Raw genomic sequence first — 21,823 nt, 5'->3', positions numbered from 1 at the left:
AATTCTGGTTAAATTTGGCTTCGGTTTCCCAGGAATAAGACGTGCTCCACTCATGTCCTAAATACTGCTGGACGAGCAGAACTACAGACACTTCTCTAAATCTCATTAATGCTTTTAATTAAGTGTCAAACTACGGCAGCAACACGCCGACACCTCGGAGACTCTGAAGAGAGGATGCTGCTCTGCCACATGAACTAATAAATATCACAAAATCATCAGAATCAAGATACAGGTCCGATTAATCAGCAGTTCTGTGGGTTTAAAAATCACATTTTATATATGGGGAGGAATCCCAGATATGTGTGTGTGTGTCTCTGTCTTTGTGTGTGCGTCTCTCTCTGTGTCTGTGTGTCTGTGTGTGTGTATGTGTGTTTGCTTGTGTCTATGTGTGTCTGAGTGTGTGTGCTTGTGGGTCTCTCTCTGTTTGTGTGTCTCTCTGTGTGTTTGCATGTGTCTGTGTGTGTGTCTCTGTGTGTGTGTGTGTGTGTGTTGTGTGTGTCTGTGTGTCTGTGTGGGTCTGTGTCTCTCTGTGCCTGTGTGTCTCTGTGTTTGTAGTTTGTGATATATTCCAGGAAAAGCTGCAAAGATTAATTAATTTGTTGTCAATTTAATTTAATAATCGGTTTGGGTCTTTTTTTCACAGTAAAACTTGTGTGATGTCAGCTTGTTAAATATGAATATGTTCTAGTTTCTTCTCTCCTGTACAGGGAACTGAACATCTTTGAGTTGTGGAGAAAACAAGACATTTAAAGGGGTCATCTTGGGCTGCACGACATCTTTCTATTCGGTCGATTAATGCAGAAAATAAAAGTCGTAGTAGCTGCGGCCCTGATTCCCGCTAAGTCATCATTTTAAAACCCTGACAAGAAGTGATGTTTGTCTACGTGAGGAAACAGGAAGATGATCAGGAGGCTTTGGTTTTTTTGGGGGTTTCTGACACGTTCTACCTGGATCTGGGCGTCACGGTTCTGGTATCAGTGCATCCTGACGAGTCAGGGTGGGAGTAACAGGGGCTTTAATACAAGCATGGGGTAGATGGAAGGAAGGAGGAGGGGGTTTGATCAAAGAACAAGTGTGTGTGTGTGTGTGTGTGTGTGTGAGAGAGAGAGAGAGAGAGGACAGGTGGGCGTGGCCTGTTCTGTTGGGGGCGTGGTCTGTTCTCAGGAACTCCTCTTAGTCCGGGAGTGCTGGATCAACCACTGAAGAGTGATGTCTGTAGAGAGAGACAGACGGGACATCAGCAGAAAAAGACAGAGAGTGGAGAGACACACAAACATACACAGAGAGGGAAAGAAAAGGAAAAGGTGAACTAAAGGCTGATTAAAGGTTGTGTGTCTACGTCATTCTAGCGTTTCATAGAGCCGAGATAGATAGATAGATAGATAGATAGATAGATAGATATATATATATATATATATATATATAGATATAGATATATATATATATATATATATATATATATATATATATATATATATATATATATATATATATATATATTTATTATTTATATATATAAATAACATAACACACATACATACACTCACCTAAAGGATTATTAGGAACACCTGTAAGATTTCTTATTAATGCAAACATGGCACCTGCTTCAATGCATTTAGGGGTGTGGTCCAGGTCTAGACAATCTCCTGAACTCCAAACTGAATGTCAGAATGGGAAAGAAAGGTGATCTAAGCAACTTTGAGTGTGGCGTGGTTGTTGGTGCCAGACGGGCTGGTCTGAGTATTTCACAATCTGCTCAGTTACTGGGATTCTCACCCACAACCATTTCTAGGGTTTACAAAGAATGGTCTGAAAAAGTAAAAACATCCAGGATGCTGCAGTCCTGGGGGGGTGAAGGTGCCTTGTTGATGCTAGAGGTCAGAGGAGAACGGGCCAAAGTGATTCCAGCTGATACAAGATCAACTTTGACTCAAATAACCACTCGTTACAACCGAGGTCATCAGCAAGGCATTTGTGAAGCCACAACACGCACAACCTTGAGGTGGATGGGCTACACCAGCAGAAGACCCCACTCCTCTAACAATAGGAACATGAGGCTACCTCCTCATCTCCACTAACAATAGGAACATGAGGCTACACCAGCCCCAGAATACCCCTCTCATCTCCACCAATAGGAACATGAGGCTACACCAGCAGAATCATCTCCACTAACAATAGGAACATGAGGCTACACCAGCAGAATACCCCCCCCGGGTACCACTCATCTCCACTAACAATAGGAACATGAGGCTACACCAGCAGAAGACCCCACCGGGTACCTCTCATCTCCACTAACAATAGGAACATGAGGCTACAGTTTGCACGAGCTCACCAAAATTAGACAGTTGAAGACTGTAAAAATGTTGCCTGGTCTGATGAGTCTCGATTTCTGTTGAGACATTCAGATGGTAGAGTCAGAATGAGAACATGGATCGGTCATGCCTTGTTACCACTGGGCAGGCTGCTGGTGGTGGTGGTGGTGTAATAGTGTGGATGATGTTTTCTTGGCACACTTTAGACCCCTTAGTACCAACTGGGCATGGTTTAAATGCCACAGCCTACCTGAGCATAGTTTCTGACCATGTCCATCCCTTTATGACCACCATGTACCCATCCTCTGATGGCTACTTCCAGCAGGATGATGCACCATGTCACATTTCAGATTGGTTTCTTGAACATGATAATGAGTTCACTGTACTAAAATGGCCCCCACAGTCACCAGATGTGTGTCTCTCTGTGTTTGTCTGTGTGTCTCTGTATGTTTCTGTGTGTGTGTCTCTGTGTGTCTATAGGTCTGTGTGTGTGTGCATTTCTCTGTATGGGTCTCTGTGTGTCTGCGTGTGTCTGTTTCTCTGTGTGTGTGTGTGTGTGTGTGTGTGTGTGTGTGTGTGTGTGTGTGTGTTTGTTTCTCTGAGTGTGTGTGTGTGTGTGTGTGTGTGTGTGTGTTTGTTTCTCTGTGTGTGTGTGTGTGTGTGTGTAGTACCGATGTTGTCTTTCTCCTTGCAGGAGATGGAGTAACAGCAGATCTCTCTGTCCTGGATGGCCGACAGGTTCCTGTTTAAAAAAAAATAAAAAATCATGCAACCAGAATCACTTCAAGTGAAAACTTCTAACAGTCAGATCCCAGAAACAGATTCACACAGCAACAATAATCTGTAGACTGGGAGATGTTGCTAAACCCTTTGTTCTCCCTGTGTATCTACAGATAAAGTCCAAGCTGTAACTTACATTCTCTGTAGCTCTGGCAAAGTGCCAAACATCTTTTGGACATATAACTTATAATAACAACCTCCATGTTGCAGATCCAACCTGCACAATGAATCATGCACATGTTTAGAGGGCTTCCTTTCTTTAGTTGTTGTTCAGAATATTCTGCCGAATGAGGACTTTGACTTTTGGTACTTTAAGTTGGTGCTGGTGTGTTTGCATCGTTCTAGCGTTTCGTAGCAGAGCCGGTGTGTGTGTCTCGGTCTATCTGTGTGCGTGTTTCTGTGTCTGTAACACACACACAGACACACAATTGCTATTTATTTTGTAGTGATATATTTTTTCATATGAATGTGTGCAAACAATAAACAAATAAAACAAACAAATGTGGCTCATATCTACTCAGTTCATCACACGACTCCACACTACGGTTTACTCTTCACACTGATCAGACAACATGCGGTGTGACTCATACGTGACACTTACATCCTCTCTATGAGCTCCTTCTCATCCAGAGCTCCTTGTAGGTCCCTCTTGTTGCCCAGAACCAAAACCTGAAGACACACAGAAGAAAACAAACATCAAGAGAATATCAAAACACTCTGAGGGTCCTATCCTGCACCCGGCGCATCGCGGCACAAAGACCGACCCAGTTGTCAGTTTCCCGTCCAGCGCCACAGGGAGGTGTGTTCAGGTGCATTCTGGGCATGCTGGTCTTACAGGGAGGTGTGTTCAGGTGCATTCTGGGCGTGCTGGTCTTACAGGGAGGTGTGTTCAGGTGCATTCTGGGTGTGCTGGTCTTACAGGGAGGTGTGTTCAGGTGCATTCTGGGTGTGCTGGTCTTACAGGGAGGTGTGTTCAGGTGCATTCAGGGCGTGCTGATCTTACAGGGAGGTGTGTTCAGGTGCATTCAGGGCGTGCTGGTCTTACAGGGAGGTGTGTTCAGGTGCACTCTGGGAGTATTGCTATCTTGAGGCAGCGGGAAGGGATCTCACCATTGACCAACAAAAACCTGGTCTAAAGTCAATAACGCAGCATTTCATTGTTATTTTAACAGAGCAATAGTGAAATGCTGCTAGACTCGTGCACAGCGCGCGCACACTATGCTTGTTACACACACACACACACACACACACACACACACACACACACACACACACACACACACACACACACACACACACAAGATTACAAATAAAAATATTACGGTGTAAATCCTCCATCATAACAGCAATGCTCCAAGGTCCAAACGCACCTGGCTTTTAAAAGGGAATGGGAGATGATCTCTGATTGGTTGATGAATGGGAGATGATCTCTGATTGGATGATTGCATGTTACGCCCAAAACGCACCTCTGATTAATGAAGACACTAAGGACAACCCTTTAGGACCAGGCACCCTAAACACAGACCCTTTTTACCACCGTCAGACTAGCAAAAGTGGATTTGGACACGCCATAAACACACCGGCACCAGGCTCTTCACACCGTGACCTCAGATCGGTAAAATAGGACTCTGACAGTTTTCTGTCATCTTGTGTTTTTATCTGTAGAGCTAACTATCGGCAGGGTTCAGTGTTTAGGTTTTTGTTGTTGTGTCTTTCTGCAGCTGGGTCTGGGCCCTGTCTGTCACAAGAGTGACCAACAGCATTGCTTTATGAAAAGAAATTAAAATTAAAAGAGGTTTCTGCCCCCGACAGCGACGATGTGTTCGATTTAAACATTTCATCAGTCGGAGGGAATCGAAGCTTTGTGGCTGAATCATAGAGGAAGGTACAAAGTGCTGAGGTCACAAAACCATCAGACACACAAACATTTCCTTCCTTGTTTATAAGAGATGTCAGCTAAAGTGTGTTGCTCGTGTTATCGGGTCCAGTGTCGGGTTCGGTTTGAGGCTTTAGTCAGTCTGACTTTGGGTCACTCAGTTCAGTTCAGGTCTAAACTGTTGAGTCTGGTGCAGCTAATTCATTCCTAATGTACGGAGTCACTCTGTGCACCTTAGGTGGCTCCGATAGATATCTGTCTTAAACAAAAAGGGAAGTGTAAAGGGGATTTCACAACTGCCTCATTCAGGACACACGTTTGATCCAAAAGTCTGTTCTTTTGACTAGTGTGAGCGCTCTGTACTGTACGACCAGAGCAGGGGGAATGAGAGGGGGGGGGGACACCAGAGCAGGGGAATGAGAGGGGAGACACCAGAGCAGGGGGGAATGAGAGGGGAGACACCAGAGCAGGGGGAATGAGGGGGGAAACACCAGAGCAGGGGGAATGAGAGGGGAAACACCAGAGCAGGGGGAATGAGAGGGGAGACACCAGAGCAGGGGGAATGAGAGGAGGAAACACCAGAGCAGGGGGAATGAGAGGGGAGACACCAGAGCAGGGGGGAATGAGAGGGGAAACACCAGAGCAGGGGGAATGAGAGGGGGGGGGACACCAGAGCAGGGGAATGAGAGGGGGGGAAACACCAGAGCAGGGGGAATGAGAGGAGGAAACACCAGAGCAGGGGGAATGAGAGGGGGGAACACCAGAGCAGAGGGAATGAGAGGGGGAAACACCAGAGCAGGGGGAATGAGAGGAGGAAACACCAGAGCAGGGGGAATGAGAGGGGGGGAACACCAGAGCAGGGGGAATGAGAGGGGGGAACACCAGAGCAGGGGGAATGAGAGGGGGGTAGGGCTGGGCAATATATCGATATTATATTGATATCGTGATACGAGACTAGATATCGTCTTACAGGGCTCCAGCCTGCGACCAAATGGTGGCATTTTGTGACCAAAATTTGAGAGTGTGCGACTGAATTTTACATCCAGTTGCACATGTGCGACCAGTAAATTTGCCCCCGTTTTTTTACACGTTAAATGTCGAAACGTAGGTACCTGAGAGCGCGTAAGCGCTTATCTGTCCTCTCTGATAATTGACAGAGAGCGGTGCTCCGACACAAGGGAGAGGGAAGGCTTTTATTTTTTATTTTTGTTTAATTTCTTTAGAGTGTAACATATTCTAATAAAATAACATAATGTTCTGAGTTCATAGGATAAATAGGTTTGGAATTATTTTTACAACTGAAATAATTGTTTTGTAATTACAGAGGGAAAGTACAGAAAAAATGTACCATAATTTTGGGTATCTGTACCAATGTTGGTTCAGATGCGAAAGGTACCGTATTTTCCGGACTATGAGTCGCACTTTTTTTCCTACTTTGGCTGGTCCTGCGACTTATAGTCAGGTGCGACTTATATATCAAAATATATATAATTTAACATGTTTTTACATGTTAATTAATACTGAAAACATTACCGTCTACAGCCACGAGAGGGCGCTCTAGGCTCGTGACAACTACAACGCTGCTCCTAAAGACAACTGAGAAAGAAAAGAGATAAACTGCAGGTAGTAAAATATGCAGCCCCGAAAACGGTAATGGAGCAGCAGAAAAAGAGTTTGAAATGAGGGAGAAACTTATGAGGGAGACTGGAGAAAAGGTGACTCTTACTGCAATGAAGAAAACAAAGAAAGCTAATCGGCTAATCGTGGGCTGAAAGCTAGATGGCCAGAGGAGGAGGAAGGAGTCGGGAGGGGCTCGTTCACGGTGCAGTTACGTCTCCACGCCTTTTAATACCTCCATGCTCCCCGCCCTGCTAGCTAGTTGTTCTGGGTGCTATTGTATAGTTTAATAACTGCTAATGTGTTACGTTAACATACCGGACACCTACCGTATTCAGCGTATTGTTCTGTGTGCTATTGTGTAGTTGAATAACTCTTGTATTTATAATCTAAATAAATGCGACTTATATTCCGGTGCGACTTATATATGTTTTTTTTCTCTTCATGATGCATTTTTTGACTGATGCGACTTAAAGTCCGAAAAATACGGTATCCAACCCTAAGGATAGTAGCCTAAACAATACATGTTTCATTTTAAGGTGAATTCATTGTAGTTGTAGACCAGAGTTGGTATATTTTTTTAATATTTTGTTTACTGTCATGACAGCGATGGGGCTGTCAGTTTACCTTCTATGTTGCATCTTCAAAAGTGACACTGAATTTGAAACAGAACATTGTAATTTCTGCATCTATTATCAAAGTATGTATTAGTAATACAGTGGAAATTAGTAGAAATGTGAATATTTGGTTAGCATGTTGATTTACGGCGTGTGCCCCTAAATTTACTGGTTGCGTCCCTAAAATATTCAGTTGGGGGCCACTGTGCTCCTAGTGAAAAAAGTTAGTCTGGAGCCCTGTCTTAGATTTTGGATATCGTAATATCGTGATATGACATAAGTGTCTTTTCCTGGTTTTAAAGGTTGCATTACAGTAAAGTGATGTACTTTTCTGAACCTACCTGACTGTTCTAGTTGTTATATTAGTTGCCTTTACCCACTTAGACATTATATCCACATTACTGATGATTATTTATCTAAAATCTAAGTGTGAAGATATTTTGTTAGAGCCCCAATTCTAAACCCTAGAATATCGCCGCAATATCGATATTGAGGTATTTGGTCTAGAATATATCGTGATATCTGATTTTCTCCACATTGCCCAACCCTAAAAGGGGGAAACACCAGAGCAGGGGGAATGAGAGGGGGAAACGTAGCAGTGTAAATGCAGCCTGAGCAGGTTCTGGTTCTGGTTCTGTTCTTACAGGAATCCCCTGCAGCTGAGGTTTGTCCAGCAGGTTGTGGAGTTCGTTCTTGGAGGCTTCGATCTTCTCCGGGTCCGCTGCGTCCACCATGTAGCTACAACAGGAAGACAACACCGTCAAATCATCTGTGTGTAGCACTAAGAGGCTCATTCAGAAGGGATTGATCACCAGAACTATAGCTGACTCAGCTGCTGTCTTTTTAGCACTAAATCAGAAAAATGCTGATTAATGCGTGGATTATTTTTCATACAGAAATGGCAGTAAATGCTCTCAAAATATGGAAGATTTCCTGCTCTTTTCTTTCAAGACACACACACACACACACACACACACACACACACACACACACACACACACACACACACACACACACACACACACACACACACACACACACCTATTTCAGAGAGAGGGAGAGCCTGTATGAGGTAGAGGCATTGATACAGTACACTGACAATAATAATACTTTGTTTACATTTCTGAATGTGCATTTGTGAAGCACCATTCAGTTATAATGTGACTGAACTACAATATGACAGCAGATTGTAGTTTCTGTATGTATTACCATTTATCAGCAACACAATTAAAATGGGGGAAATGTGAAAAATTGTGTTGCAGGTCGATTTCAGGTGTGCACCCCTACATTTTCTGCCTGCGCCCCTAAAAAGGTTTCAGTTAGGAGCTACAGTGCTCCTAGTAAAAAAATAAATAAAAAAAAGTAGTCTGTATCTCACACACACACACACACACACACACACACACACACACACACACACACACACACACACACACACACACACACACACACACACACACACACACACACACACACACACACCACACACTTACACGATAGCGCTGACTCCTCGACAGTAACGCTCCCACATGCTCCTGAACCGAGGCTGGCCGCCGATATCCCACAACTGGAGACACAGAGACAGACAGGGAGAGAGAGAGAGAGAGACAGACAGGTTAATGCAGGAGAGAGAGAGAGGGGGGGGAAAGAGACAGACAGGGAGAGAAAGAGAGAGAGAGAGACAGACAGAGAGACAGAGAAAGAGAGGCAGAGAGAGAAAGACCGACAGGGAGAGAGAGAGACAGACAGGTTAATGCAGGAGAGAGAGAGAGAGGGGGGTAGGGAAAGAGACAGACAGACAGGGAGAGAGACAGAGAAAGAAAGGCAGAGAGACAGACAGGGGGGACAGGGAAAGAGAGAGACAGAAACAGACAGGGAGAGAGACAGAGAGAGAGACAGACAGAGAAAGAGAGAGAGAGAGACAGGGAGAGAGAGAGACAGACAGGGAGAGAGAGAGAGACAGGGAGAGAGAGAGAGACAGACAGAGGTGTGTGATGTGTACTAACCTTGATGGTGACGTTGCCCTTAGTGATCTTCCTCATGTTGAATCCGACCGTAGGGATCATGTCTTCACTGAACTGGCCAGACTGACACACACACACACACACACACACACACACACACACACACACACACACACACACACACACACACACACACACACACACACACACACAGACACACACACACACACACACAGACACACACACACACACACACACGTTATTATAGGAAAACTTAAACTAGCCTAAATATAAACTAAAACCCAAATTGATATATTTGTGTATTTTATATGATCAGTTTTTGTATTTTTCTCTGTCAAAGTACTTTATGAACTCTGTTTTAAGGGTGCTGTAGTCATTATTAAACCCCCCCAAAAAAATCTATGCTGTACACAAGAGGCTGATGTGACCGGATAGACGAGGTCACTACCTAACTACCTAAGGCTAGCTGCTGCTGCTGCTAGCCTCGTCTGGACACATGGATGTTTCCCATAAACATAAACATAAACATATTCTGATCTGATTACAGCAGAGACAACGTCGGCAGTATTGACGGCAAACTAGGCTCCAGAATATTTCCTTCTGGGTTGACAGGTACAATATTGAAATGACATTTATATCAAAACCTCGAGACTTTCAAACATCAACATGTCATTTATTAATATGTATTCGTGTCTAAACGATATACGAGATTAGATACGTATAAACATCTTTTCCTATTCTATGTTGCCTGTAGGGCTGCCACCTCTTAGTCGACTAATCAGTAGTTTTGGTCTTAGTCGACTAAGATTCCTTTAGTCCATTAGTCATTTTTTATGCTTATTCATGCTTAATTACTTATTTCCAAGAAACTTCTGAGCACATTTATGGTAAACACAAGATTTAAAGTGGTGCTTTTGCAGGATTAATTGTGGAGAAACTCAGTTTTACAGATGGTTAATTAACTACATTTATATTGTGCTTTTCTAGTCTTAACCACCTCTCAAAGCTCACAGCTCTGTCAATTAAATCAACTAATCGATTAGTCGACAAAATCCTATAAGTGTTAGTGGACTAAGAAGTTCTTTAGTCGAGGACAGCCCTAGTTGCCTCGAACAACACTTTGGCGTGTGGCGTGAAAAATAGGCGTTGGTCCTATTTCTAGTGTGGACGTGTTTTTGCTAGAGCAGCGCCTGAGTCACGCAGGCAGTGTGCACGCTCTAACCTGTTACCATGGGAGCCCAAATTAAAAAGTACAAGCCACGCAGCCAGTGTGCAGGAGGCCTTATACTGATAACTGCAATAATAATAATAATAATAATAATAATAATTATAATTTCTCTGCAGTAGAGGTTATACAACTGTTTAAATACAACTGTCTATTGACTTTACAACTAGTTATTCTCTTTACTTTATGTATTGTTTGTTCATATCTAGATTGGTTTCTATAGTCTTTCCATCTACAGCTTGCTGCTGCTGCAACAATGTGAATTCCTCCAATGTGGAAATAAAATAGAATAAAAACAAAACATCTGTATTTATAGCAAAGGCTAAAACATCCACCGGTGCAGATGTGAAAGCAGCTGTGCTTATTTAAAAGCAGATATTTAATATTTCTCTCATTGACTATGGTCTATACTGACGACGATAGCTCTGTCCCCTTCCTCGGTCCCTGTGTTGGGGTTCTAACCTCCGGTGGATTTGTGAGGACTATGGTTAACTGCTCCTCAGATCTCTGCAGGGTAAATCCACACAGCTAGCTAGACCAATCTGAGTTTGGACAGATAGATACTTTTGAACGTCAACATGTTCCATCAAATCAAGTTCCTTCCTGAGACTATTTAGCAGAGGCACCGTGGCTCCATCCGGAGCTTAGCCCCGCCCCACGATGATTGTGATTGGTTTAAAGAAATGCTGATAAACCAGAGCACGTAGTTCTCCCATCCAGGAATGCTCTGTGGACCTTCCTCTGCAGCGCTGTGGAGGAGGAAGGTCTGGCAATGCGAGACTACATTAACACCAACACAGATGTGACTTCTAGTCACTAATTTATACATCCTGTCCTCTAAACATTCTGTTTCTCCTGAAACTTTTGCCTTCTTTCTTTGTGAATGTTAAATAGTTACAAGTTTGGGTTATTTCAGAAAAAGAAAAGCGTTTATTGCCACAGTAAGTTACACTTACGTGGACTTTGCCGTGGTGTTTTGGTGCATACACAAACAAACATATTGAACATTAATAAGAATACACAATAAATACCAAAACAGAAACACAAAGTGTTGTAGCATAAGATAAAGGAGGCCGAATGTTTCTGTATTTGTTTCTTTTATATTATTGCTTAGGACTTTATTGGAATCGTTTGGAGGATTTGGTTTCAAATCCGATCATCGGTTCCAGATTTAACATGCACAAGTTTGGGTTTTCCGTAGCGGCCAGGCGCTTGTTGTGTTGCAGCCATGGAGCACAATAAGCTGCGCTCTAATGTGGCTTTATTTTACGTTAAAAAAATCAAATCAAATATCAATTTTGAATCAAAATAAAACTTCCTTCTTATTTGTGAAATAAGCACGTGACCCGTTTCAACTCCACCACCCAAAGAATCAGAATCAAAAGGAAGAATCAGAATTGTCAAAATCCAAACGATGCCCAACCCTATTATTGTTTGTATGTGTTTATATGTGTGCCAGCTAGTTACTTGGGATAACACTACCGAGCACTGAACACATTTACAAAGGCAGACTGGTGAGGAAGGCCAGTAACATTGTAATCTGACTACACACACTCACTATTAAACTACGGCCATCTAGGCGTCGATTCTGACCAAGAACAGATCCAAATTCTCTTTTGTACCACAAGCCATAAATCAGTCAATAAGCTGGATGTCCAGCTGGCCAGGTCATACCCAAGGCTGTATAGAGTGGTGTGGTGTCTGATGTCGTGCTGCAAACCCAACTGGCCCACAGGGACAATAAAGTTATCTACTAGCAACCAAGGCAAGTTCCTAGTAACTACTACTTATACTGGCAATACATCTACTCCCTTTGTATCTTGTTTTATTAATAGTTGAGCGTGTGTGTGTGTGTGTGTATGTGTCCGTGTGAGTGTCTGTCCGTGTCTCTGTGTGTCTGTGCACATGTGTGTGTGTGTGTGTCTGTGTGTGCATATGTGTGTATCTGTAGGGTGTGTGTGTGTGTGTTTGTGTGTGTAGTAGATTCTTTCAATATCCAAACTTTAAACAAGCAGATTTCACTTTTATGCTTTGTTTTTACTGCTCTTTTACTCCTGTTTATCATGTCTTGTATATTCTATCTCTGTGTGTGTGTGTGTGTGTCTGATATTTTGCTGCTGTAGCACATAATGGATCAATAAAGTCCAAACTAATCTAAATATGTTTCTGGTTTCCTGGCAAAGCCACATTAGAGCCGGTCAGAGGTTTAATGTTTAACAGTAATCATCATCTTGTCTCAGTGACACCAGTAACACAGATTTTATGTGTGTGTATGCTATCAATATGGCGCCGAGACAGGGCGCCGTAGCAAGAGCTCTCCTGTGTGCTGTCTGTTTTATGTTTGTTTTTGTCTTTGATGCATTTGCCACTTTAAGTTATGGCCGTGAGACACTTCTGAGGATCCGTGAGGAAGTTTGTGGTCTGTCATTTGCCAATACTGGACTGAGGTGTGCTGATTTCGATGCGTGCCCCACTCGAGGCAAACAAGGCCAGGAGTCGGGCCGCGGAAGTCGGGAGCAGAGCGAAAGGACTGGGCGGAGGTATCGCCACATACGCCGTACAGCTGAGCCCCTGAGTGGGGACGCCACAGGCTATCAGCGGCGGAAGCGCAGACACCGAGGGAAGCGAGGAGGGCTGCTTGGGAAGCTGCGCAGCCGCCAGTCGAGGATCCCGCTGCCGTCCATCTACCTGGCGAATGTCCAGTCATTGTCGAACAAGACGGACGACCTGCTGAGCCGCATCAAGACCCAGCGCGAGGCCCGGGACTGCTCCGTGTATTGCCTGACAGAGACGTGGCTACACAGCGGCGTGCTGGATTCTTCTTTCCAGCCGCCGGGCTTCTCTGTCCATCGCTCGGACAGGGTGAAGGAGCGTACCGGAAAATCGAAGGGTGGAGGTGTGTGTTTTTTAATTAACGAACTTTGGTGCACGGATTGTGTCATTGTGAACAAAACTTGCAACGTTAACTTGGAATGTCTTATTTTGAAATGCCGCCCCTTTTTTCTCCCACGGGAGTTTTCGGTGATGTTCCTGTGTGGAGTTTACATACATCCGCGGGCGGACATTTCTGTTGCCTTGAGTGAATTAAGTGACGTTGTACACAAGATTGAGAATTCCAAGGTTAATGCGGTGGCTATAGTAGCTGGTGATTTTAACAAATGTAATTTTAAAATTGCCTTTCCCAACTACTATCAGCATGTTAAACATCCAACTAGGGGAGCGCACATCCTGGATCACTGTTACAGTAATGTAAAATCTGCTTATAAATCCAGTCTCAGACCAGCCTTTGGAAAATCCGATCACTCCTCTGTGTTACTTCTTCCTACATATATACAGAGGAGTAAACAATCAAATCCTTCGTCATGTATTGTTCAGTGCTGGACAAAGGAGAGTGAAGTGAAACTACAAGGATGCTTTGATGCTACTGATTGGTCTGTGTTCCATTCAGAAAACTTGGATGAGTATTGTGATGCAGTGACTGGGTACATTGACTTTTGCATTGATTGCTGTGTTCCAAGAAAGGTAATAAAACGGCATGCTAGTCAGAACCCGTGGTACAATGCGGATGTGAATAGGAAAATGCAACAGCGGGCCGTGGCTTTTAAATCTGGTAACGCCGCTGCTTATAAGCTGTCCAGATATTCTTTGGAGCGGTCCATAAAAGCTGCTAAACGAGCTTATGGAGCTAAGATAGAGGGTCATTTCATGGAGGGGGACCCACGACGTATGTGGCAAGGATTAAATTCTATCACTGCTTGGAAACCTAAAGGAGGATCTATCACTAATGTTGATCCATCCTTGCCAAATGAATTAAATGAGTTTTATTGTCGTTTTGAAATCGGAAATGCTGAACCTGCTGTTTTTCCTATTTGTAATAAGCAGAGTTTTAACATCATTCAAGAAAATGTCCAGAGAGTTTTGGCCAGGACAAAGGTTAGGAAGGCACCTGGACCAGATTGTATTCCTCCTCGTGCCCTTAAACTGTGCTCCGAGCAACTTGCTCCTGTTCTGACAGATCTTTTCAACATGTCACTGAAGAAGTGCACTGTTCCAGCTAGCTTTAAAAGATCAATTATAATTCCAGTGCCCAAGAAGACACCTGTGACGTGTCTGAATGACTATCGGCCCGTGGCCCTCACATCTGTCCTGATGAAAACCTTTGAGCGGTTGGTGTTGGATTTTATCAGAGATCAAATCCCTGTGTCTGTGGACCCACTACAATTTGCATACAGGAAGAACAGAAGTGTTGAGGACGCCATTTCTTTTGCTTTAAACTCTGTCTATAAGCATCTAGATGCACATAAATCATATGCTAGAATGCTATTTATAGACTACAGTTCAGCTTTTAACTCAATGGTCCCAACAAAGCTCATTCATAAATTGAAATGTCTTGGACTTGATGATGGCATTTGTAAATGGATTTTAAATTTTTTGACTTGTCGACCACAAAGGGTCAAAATCAATGGTTGTATCTCAGATGAGCTCTATGTTAGCACTGGTTCACCGCAGGGGTGTATTCTGAGCCCCCTGCTGTTTACGTTGTATACTCATGACCTCGCAGCATCTCATGATAATAATGTCATAATCAAATACGCCGACGATACAACTATCATTGGGCTGATCAGCTCAAACGATGAATCTCATTATCGCGCGGAGGTGGAGAATGTTGTTCAATGGAGTAAAGAAAACAACTTGCTTTTGAACACTTCAAAAACGTGTGAACTTGTTATTGATTTTTGTCACAATAGGAATCAGTTGCCTATTACTATTCATGATTCTGATGTGCAGATTATTGAGAAATGTACATTTTTAGGTGTGACTCTTTCTCATGACTTGAATTGGAGCTCTAATACGACGAATATTGCTAAGAAAGCCAGACAGCGCCTTTTCTTTTTACGTAGACTTCGAGAGTTTACTCAAAATACTAAGATTTTATTGAATTTTTACTATTGTGTAATTGAGAGTGTCCTAACCAGTTGTATTACTGTGTGGTTTGGTAATCTCACTCAAAAAGAGAAGAAGGCTCTGAATAAAGTGGTTTGCTCAGCCAGCAGAATTATTGGCTGCACTTTTCCGCTCCTGGAGTTCACATATAAAGCTAGACTCTTGAATCGAGCTTTACAACTGGCTAATGATGCCTCAGGTCATCCAGCAGGGGCTTTCTTTGAGATGCTTCCCTCAGGGAGAAGGTATCGTTCTGCCAAATGTTCTACTGATCGCCATTTACACAGTTTCTTTCCACAAGCTGTGATTGCTTTGAACAAAGCATCTTAAACTAGGCACTTTAAATTTATGGATTTCATTGTATAGTATTTTTATACTGAGCATTTTAATATTGAGGCTTCATGTGGCTTTGTTTGTCTGTTTTGATGTTTGTGTCCTCTGATGTGTTGACTTTGCACTTTTGAGCTACTTGCACATTTTTTTCCAATGCAGGTTACACTGCAAATGGCTAATAAAGTGAATCTGAATCTGATGTGTGTATCTCGGTGTGTGTGTGTGTGTGTGTGTGTGTGTGTGTCCGTGTCTCTGTGTGTGTGTGTGTGTGTGAGTGTCTGTGTGTATCTGTATGTGTGTATGTCTGTGTGTGTCCGTGTGTGTCCGTGTCTAACAGTAACAATCTTCTCTCAGTAACACAGATGTGTATATATGTGTTATTTGTTTCAGTATTTATTGTGTTTATTTTATAATATTGTTGTTTGTATGTATGCACCATCAACCAAGGCACGTTCCCAGTAACTACTACTAATATGTACATATACATATATATATATATATATATATATATATATATATATATATATATATATATATATATATATATATATATATACACACTACTACTACTACTACTACTACTACTAATACTGGCAATAACTGCCTCTCTGATCATCTGATCCATACACCGTCTCGCGCTGACCTCACCGCTGCAAGATAACAATGGATGCAGCCGGATGCTAACTGACAGCTGACGTTAGCACGTCCCGTTAGCCTCCATTAAAACACCGACTTACCGCTATCACGTTGACGAAGGTGGTTTTCCCCGAGTACTGCAGCCCCACCAGGGTCAGCTCCATCTCTTCTTTCCAGAAGAGCGCCTTGAACCAGTCCAGCAGTTTGTTAATTAGCGCTATCATCTTTGTCGTCTGATGCTAATGCTAAAGCTAGCTGCGGGGCGGCGGCTAGGTGGCTATGCTAGCTAGCTTCTCTCTTCTTCTTCAGTCTTTTTTTTTATTTTTTGGGACGCTGACAGTCACTGTGACAACCACGGACGGTTACAGCGAAACATACGACACCGGTCGACTCTGTATGAACCGGAGAAAATATGTAATAAGACGGTGTTTAAATGTCCGCTGTGTGTTTACTAGCTACGCCTTTTCCTTCCAGCGCCGTCAAGTCAAATATTACACATCGCACCACATCCGGTGCGGCCTTTCAAAATAAAAGAAAACGTTCGTCTTCGTTTTGTCGCTTAGTTTAAATCAGAAAGAAGATAGATAGAGGATATTTAATAACACGGTGTATTCAGGCTGTAGTTTGACGCGTTTGTTTAAGATTCATGTATTATATTGACCGTTACTAGCTACGTATTTTCCTACTAGCTCCATCAAGGCAGATATTGTACGTCAAACAACATCCGGTGTGGATTGTCAAAATAAAAAGGCTCGTCTTCGCTTAGTCAAATAAACATAATTTCCAAATTAGAACAGAAGATAAAATATATGACTTAATTGTCATTGGGTTAGGGTTAGGGTTGCAACCTCCTTATCAAAGCTTATGAAAAATAAGTAAATAAGTAGGAATAGGCTAAATAAATGAATACAAGTAAGTAAAACAGGTAAAAGTACAAATATGTAAACTTATATTGACAATTTCGATGTATTTCGGTTATTGAAGGTATTCGACCAAATGAATGTACATTTTTAAAACTGTTAATAAAAAAAGGTTGTCGGCTCTACTTCCTTTTTGGGTGGGGTTGATGGAAGAAGAAGAGTAAGAAGAGGAGAGAGACAAAGGTAAATACTGCTGTGTGATACCAACACTGCCCCCCCCCACCCTGGTGGTGACATGGGCTGATCATCTAAAACAGACACAGCCCCACCTGCTGGTGAGAAAGCAGAATTTACACATAAATGAATAGAGCTGAGACGCCATAACAGGGTGTGAAATCTCTGCTGGAAAACACACACACACGCAACTGCAGGAAGAAGAAGATTTTGGAAGATTTGAAACAGTCAAGAGAAGGGACAGTAACTCGGTGAGTCTTGCTTTTGAGAGACAATTTAGATACGAAGACAGATGGCTGAGAAAACTGCTCTTGTTGAAAGTTTCCTGAACTGCCATGTGTGTTCAGAGACTTTCAGAGATCCTGTGTCTCTGAGCTGCAACCACAGCTTCTGTTCAAGCTGCCTGCACACATTCTGGGAACAAGCTAACAACAAAAACTGTCCCATTTGTAAAACAAAGTCCTTAACGGATGAACCAGGAGTGAACTTTGCACTGAAGGAACAGGCTGACAACTTTGCTGGGAGACAGAAATCTGGATCATCTGAGACGGGAAAAGAAAAGGAGAAAGAGGAGAAGGTGTGTGATGAACATCCAGAAGTCCCTTATTGGTTCTGTAAGGATGAAGATAGAGCTGTGTGTCCTGTCTGTGAGTTTTCTCTCCACCACGGTCACACGGTGGTTCCTGTAGAACAAGCAGTCAGAGATCTGAAGGAGCAGCGGAAATCTGACTTACAGTCTCTGCAGGACAAGAGAGACAAACACAGACGAGTGGAGGAAACATACGATGAAATAAATCAACACTCCGAGAAGCAGCTGCTGTCTACAGAGAGGCAGATCAGAGCCGAGTTCAACAAGCTGCACCAGTTCCTGAAAGAGGAAGAGGAGTCCAGACTGGCAGCTCTGAGGGAGGAAGAGCAGCAGAGGGGGAAGACTGTCAGCAGAGAGATGAAGAGGATTGAGGAGCAGATCTCCTCTCTGTCAGACAGCATCTCTGCTGTGGAAGCAGACCTGCAGAAAGACAGCGTGGCGTTCCTCAGCAGTTATAAAGCCTCTCAGAGCAGAGCCAGAGTCCAGTGCTCGCTGTCAGATCCACAGCTGATCTCAGGAGCTCTGACAGATGTGGCCAAACATCTGGGCAACCTGTCCTTCAGAGTCTGGGAGAAGATGAAGGACAAGGTCCACTTCTGTCCCGTCATTCTGGACCCAAACACTGCAAACCCCCGTCTCTGTCTGTCTGATGATCTGACCAGTGTGAGATGTGGAGATACAGACCAGAAGCTTCCAGACAATCCAGAGAGACACACTTACTATGTCTCTGTTCTGGGCTCTGAGGGTTTCGGCTCAGGGAAACACAGCTGGGAGGTGGAGGTGGGAGATCATCCTGCCTGGACATTTGGTTTAGCCAAAGAGTCAGCTGACAGGAAGGGAAAAGTACATGCTTCACCAAAATATGGAATCTGGTGTTTGAAGTATCGCAGTGGAGAATACACTGATGGATCTGGTAAGACCCTCACAGTGAAGAAGAGTCTCCAGAGGATCAGAGTCCAGCTGGACTATGAGGGGGGGGAGGTGTCCTTCTACGACTCTGAAGACAAGACTCACATCTCCTCTCTCAGAGACACTTTCACTGAGAAACTCTTCCCTTGGTTCAGTATCGGATGGGCCGGTGATGCTAAAACTGCAGAAATCAAAATCTATCCAGCTGAGATTTCTCATGTTCAGGAAGGACGGAGAGCTCAGCGTAATTTATTAGGCTTCATGTGGTGGAGGGTTTAAGTTAGAGAGATCCAGGTTAAAGCAAAACACACCTCTGATAAATGAAAACACTAAGTACAACACTTTTGAACCATACGCCCGGCGCACGGACCCTTTTATCCACTGTTAAACTAGCAAAAGTGGATTTGGACACGCCCTAAACACACCTGCATCTACCTTTATCCCTAAAGAGGGGGCATTACTCATGTGCAGCGATGAATAAAGTGTCTGTTTCGTTAGTCTTTTGTACAACCAAAACCTATAGAGGGTTGTTCATAGGGCTGCATGATATGACCTAAAATCTAAATCACCATTAATTGCATATTTTACCTCGATAATGATAAATGAACAATAATTAATCACGTTATTCTAAAAATCATCTTTTCTGAAGCTATAATGTTTCCCGACGACGGACACTGCGGTTTTTTGGGGCACGAGTTGCTCAGTTGACTCTGACTCTGTGTTTGAGTTATCCTCCGTTATGCCTTCCATGCAGCTGATTGGTCCGGGCGAAGTCACGTGACTACACACGCAGTAGAATGTTTTTAAGGACAAAATAGGCCTATCAAATTAATTAATAATTATCGTGATGGGAAAAATACGTCGTTAACAGCTTCAGAATTTCGATGCCGATTTGTTGGTATGGTAACACTTGTGTTGGGAACTAGTTCAAAGTTCAGTTCACACATTTTAAAATGAACTAGTTCAGTTCATAGTTCATACTTCAACATTATGAACTACGTTCACAGTTCCAAAAATGAACTTATTTCATAGATCTTTTTTTCCATATGTTGCTTCAGTTCAACGAGCCGTTTCAGGTTTGCTGTGAAGTGCTGATTTTCTTTTTGAGAATTTTGTTATGACATGTCAGATTTTTCCATCCTCAGCGACTTCGTCATCAAACTGGTTTAAATGATCATACGAAGCCTCCGCGCTGCTTTCTGATTGGATGACGCATGTGGTGGTGAGACGCTTGCGGCTGGTGTTGCCAGATTGGGTGTTTTTTCCGCTACATATGAAGGCCTGTTTACGGTGTGTTTTAGCCCTGGTTTTGGCCTGGAAGGCTCTATAGAAATCTGGCGCCCTATTGGACGAAGTTAAAGTGAGAGAGCGTGGCGTTCACAGACTCCAGAATGAAGGAGTTCCCGTTAATCAGGCAGTAATATGGTACGTTCAGTTCATCAGGCGGTAATACGGTACGTTCAGTTCACGTTCACCCAAAATATGAACGAGTTCATGAACTATCGTTCGGTGAACGCGTTCCAGCACAACACTGGTAACACTTGTGCTTACAGTATTTCTGAATTGCTACAACAATTTTTTGTTTGAATGTTTCTCTAGCTTTCTCAAAACCTTAAACACAAATCACCAAACTTAAGCTACACTGTCAAAACCTTTGACTTGTCTTGCTATATCAAACAATTGCTTCAGAACTATGTTATCTTTACCCAAAACCAAACACTGTTTTCAGATATCTCACACACACACACACACACACACACACACACACACACACACACACACACACACACACACACACACATCCAGCTAATGCATAAACACTACACAGCAGTCATTACACACTACAGAGATAAATGCAAAACACTGCACTCAGGGCAGAGCAGGGGAAAAATTATATTTATTATGAAGTACTTGCACAATACTGCACACATAAATGTAGTCACAAACAAAATATGCAGCAGATCGATGTGTTGGAATCATTCTGCCTCAGCATCATGCCTCTGGGCATGGTCAGGCCACAGGACCTCATCAACGACACAGGATATCCTGTCCCTCGCTAAACAACGGGGAAAGAATCCTTTAGCTTGCCGAATCCAACTTTGAATCGCTTCCACTCCAGTGATGTCACATGCTGCATCCATTGACTGAATGAGACTAAATGTAAATGTACTATGGCACATCGACCAATAATGTTGTGGCCTCTCCTTCTCCTCTTGGTGAGATTGAAGCCAGCTTCATCCAAGAAGATGCACTCATGAGGCCTCTCCATGGAATCCAGTTGAAATGTTCTCTATAGAAATGACCAAAAAATTATTTTTTAAGTAACGTAAATGACATAGCATTCCAGGCTTCATGCCTCTGTATACATGTGCTGCATTACATTCAACACAGTAAAGCTGTACAGTAACTCAATAGTGCTGTATAATCTCTGGACATGATTACTTACTTGTACATATTGATATCGTAGCTCTTTTCCCCTTTCAGAATTTCTCTCAAATTTGAACTATTTTGGTATTATGGCAAAGCATACTAAAGATGAGAGTGCTTTTCATTATGCCCACCAGTGTGTGTGGATGTTGATGGCGCAGTGGATATTACACATGCCTTTGGTGTGGGAGATCTGGGTTTGATTCCCACTGCGATATATCAACCAATGTGTCTCTGAGCAAGGCACTTAACCCATAGAGGTGCGCAACCTCTGACATATATAAGCAATTGTAAGTCGCTTTGGATAAAAGGGTTAGTTAAATGACATGTAATGTGTGTAGTTGGTTAGACACAAATCTGGTAGTATGAGTGAAGTGTGTGCTATTTGGTGCAAAAGTTATATGAAGTTTTGGTTGCAGTCCTTTATTTTGCAGAATATATGATGAGGTATTTTGCAGTGGTTTTGTGAAATGTGTTTT

General features: G+C 43.0%; 2 protein-coding genes across 2 annotated transcripts; one reads left to right on the top strand and one right to left on the bottom strand.

Annotated features, from left to right (window-relative positions):
• Positions 1–678: 678 nt before the first annotated feature.
• Positions 679–16,945, bottom strand: LOC114558976 (ADP-ribosylation factor-like protein 8A). The gene is made up of 7 exons (XM_028583335.1): positions 16,427–16,945; positions 9,209–9,289; positions 8,696–8,769; positions 7,847–7,940; positions 3,694–3,761; positions 2,984–3,054; positions 679–1,213 (listed from the first exon to the last, which is right to left on the bottom strand). Exons 1-7 carry the CDS (start codon positions 16,547–16,549, stop codon positions 1,161–1,163), a joined length of 564 nt encoding a protein of 187 aa, XP_028439136.1. The 5' UTR covers positions 16,550–16,945; the 3' UTR covers positions 679–1,160.
• Positions 16,946–17,581: 636 nt separating this feature from the next.
• LOC114559320 (zinc-binding protein A33-like) lies at positions 17,582–19,332 on the top strand. Its single transcript, XM_028583907.1, has one exon. It carries the CDS (start codon positions 17,712–17,714, stop codon positions 19,194–19,196), a length of 1,485 nt encoding a protein of 494 aa, XP_028439708.1. The 5' UTR covers positions 17,582–17,711; the 3' UTR covers positions 19,197–19,332.
• Positions 19,333–21,823: the final 2,491 nt, after the last annotated feature.

This window comes from Perca flavescens, chromosome 7 (genome assembly GCF_004354835.1).
Source record: "Perca flavescens isolate YP-PL-M2 chromosome 7, PFLA_1.0, whole genome shotgun sequence".
Lineage (NCBI taxonomy): Eukaryota > Metazoa > Chordata > Actinopteri > Perciformes > Percidae > Perca > Perca flavescens.
The sequence above is the reverse complement of the archived record's forward strand: the minus strand, read 5'-3'. Positions and strand labels throughout refer to the sequence as shown.

Bases quoted from the DNA above. Each gene is read 5' to 3' on its own strand.
- LOC114558976 (XM_028583335.1), bottom strand. From the start codon at position 16,549: ATGATAGCGCTAATTAACAAACTGCTGGACTGGTTCAAGGCGCTCTTC. The intron at 3,762-7,846 runs GTAAGAACAGAA...GTGTGTCTTCAG, and splicing joins CTCAGCTGCAGGGGATTCCT to GTTTTGGTTCTGGGCAACAA. The intron at 1,214-2,983 runs GTACTACACACA...CTCTCTCTACAG, and splicing joins CAAGGAGAAAGACAACATCG to ACATCACTCTTCAGTGGTTG.
- LOC114559320 (XM_028583907.1), top strand. From the start codon at position 17,712: ATGGCTGAGAAAACTGCTCTTGTTGAAAGTTTCCTGAACTGCCATGTG.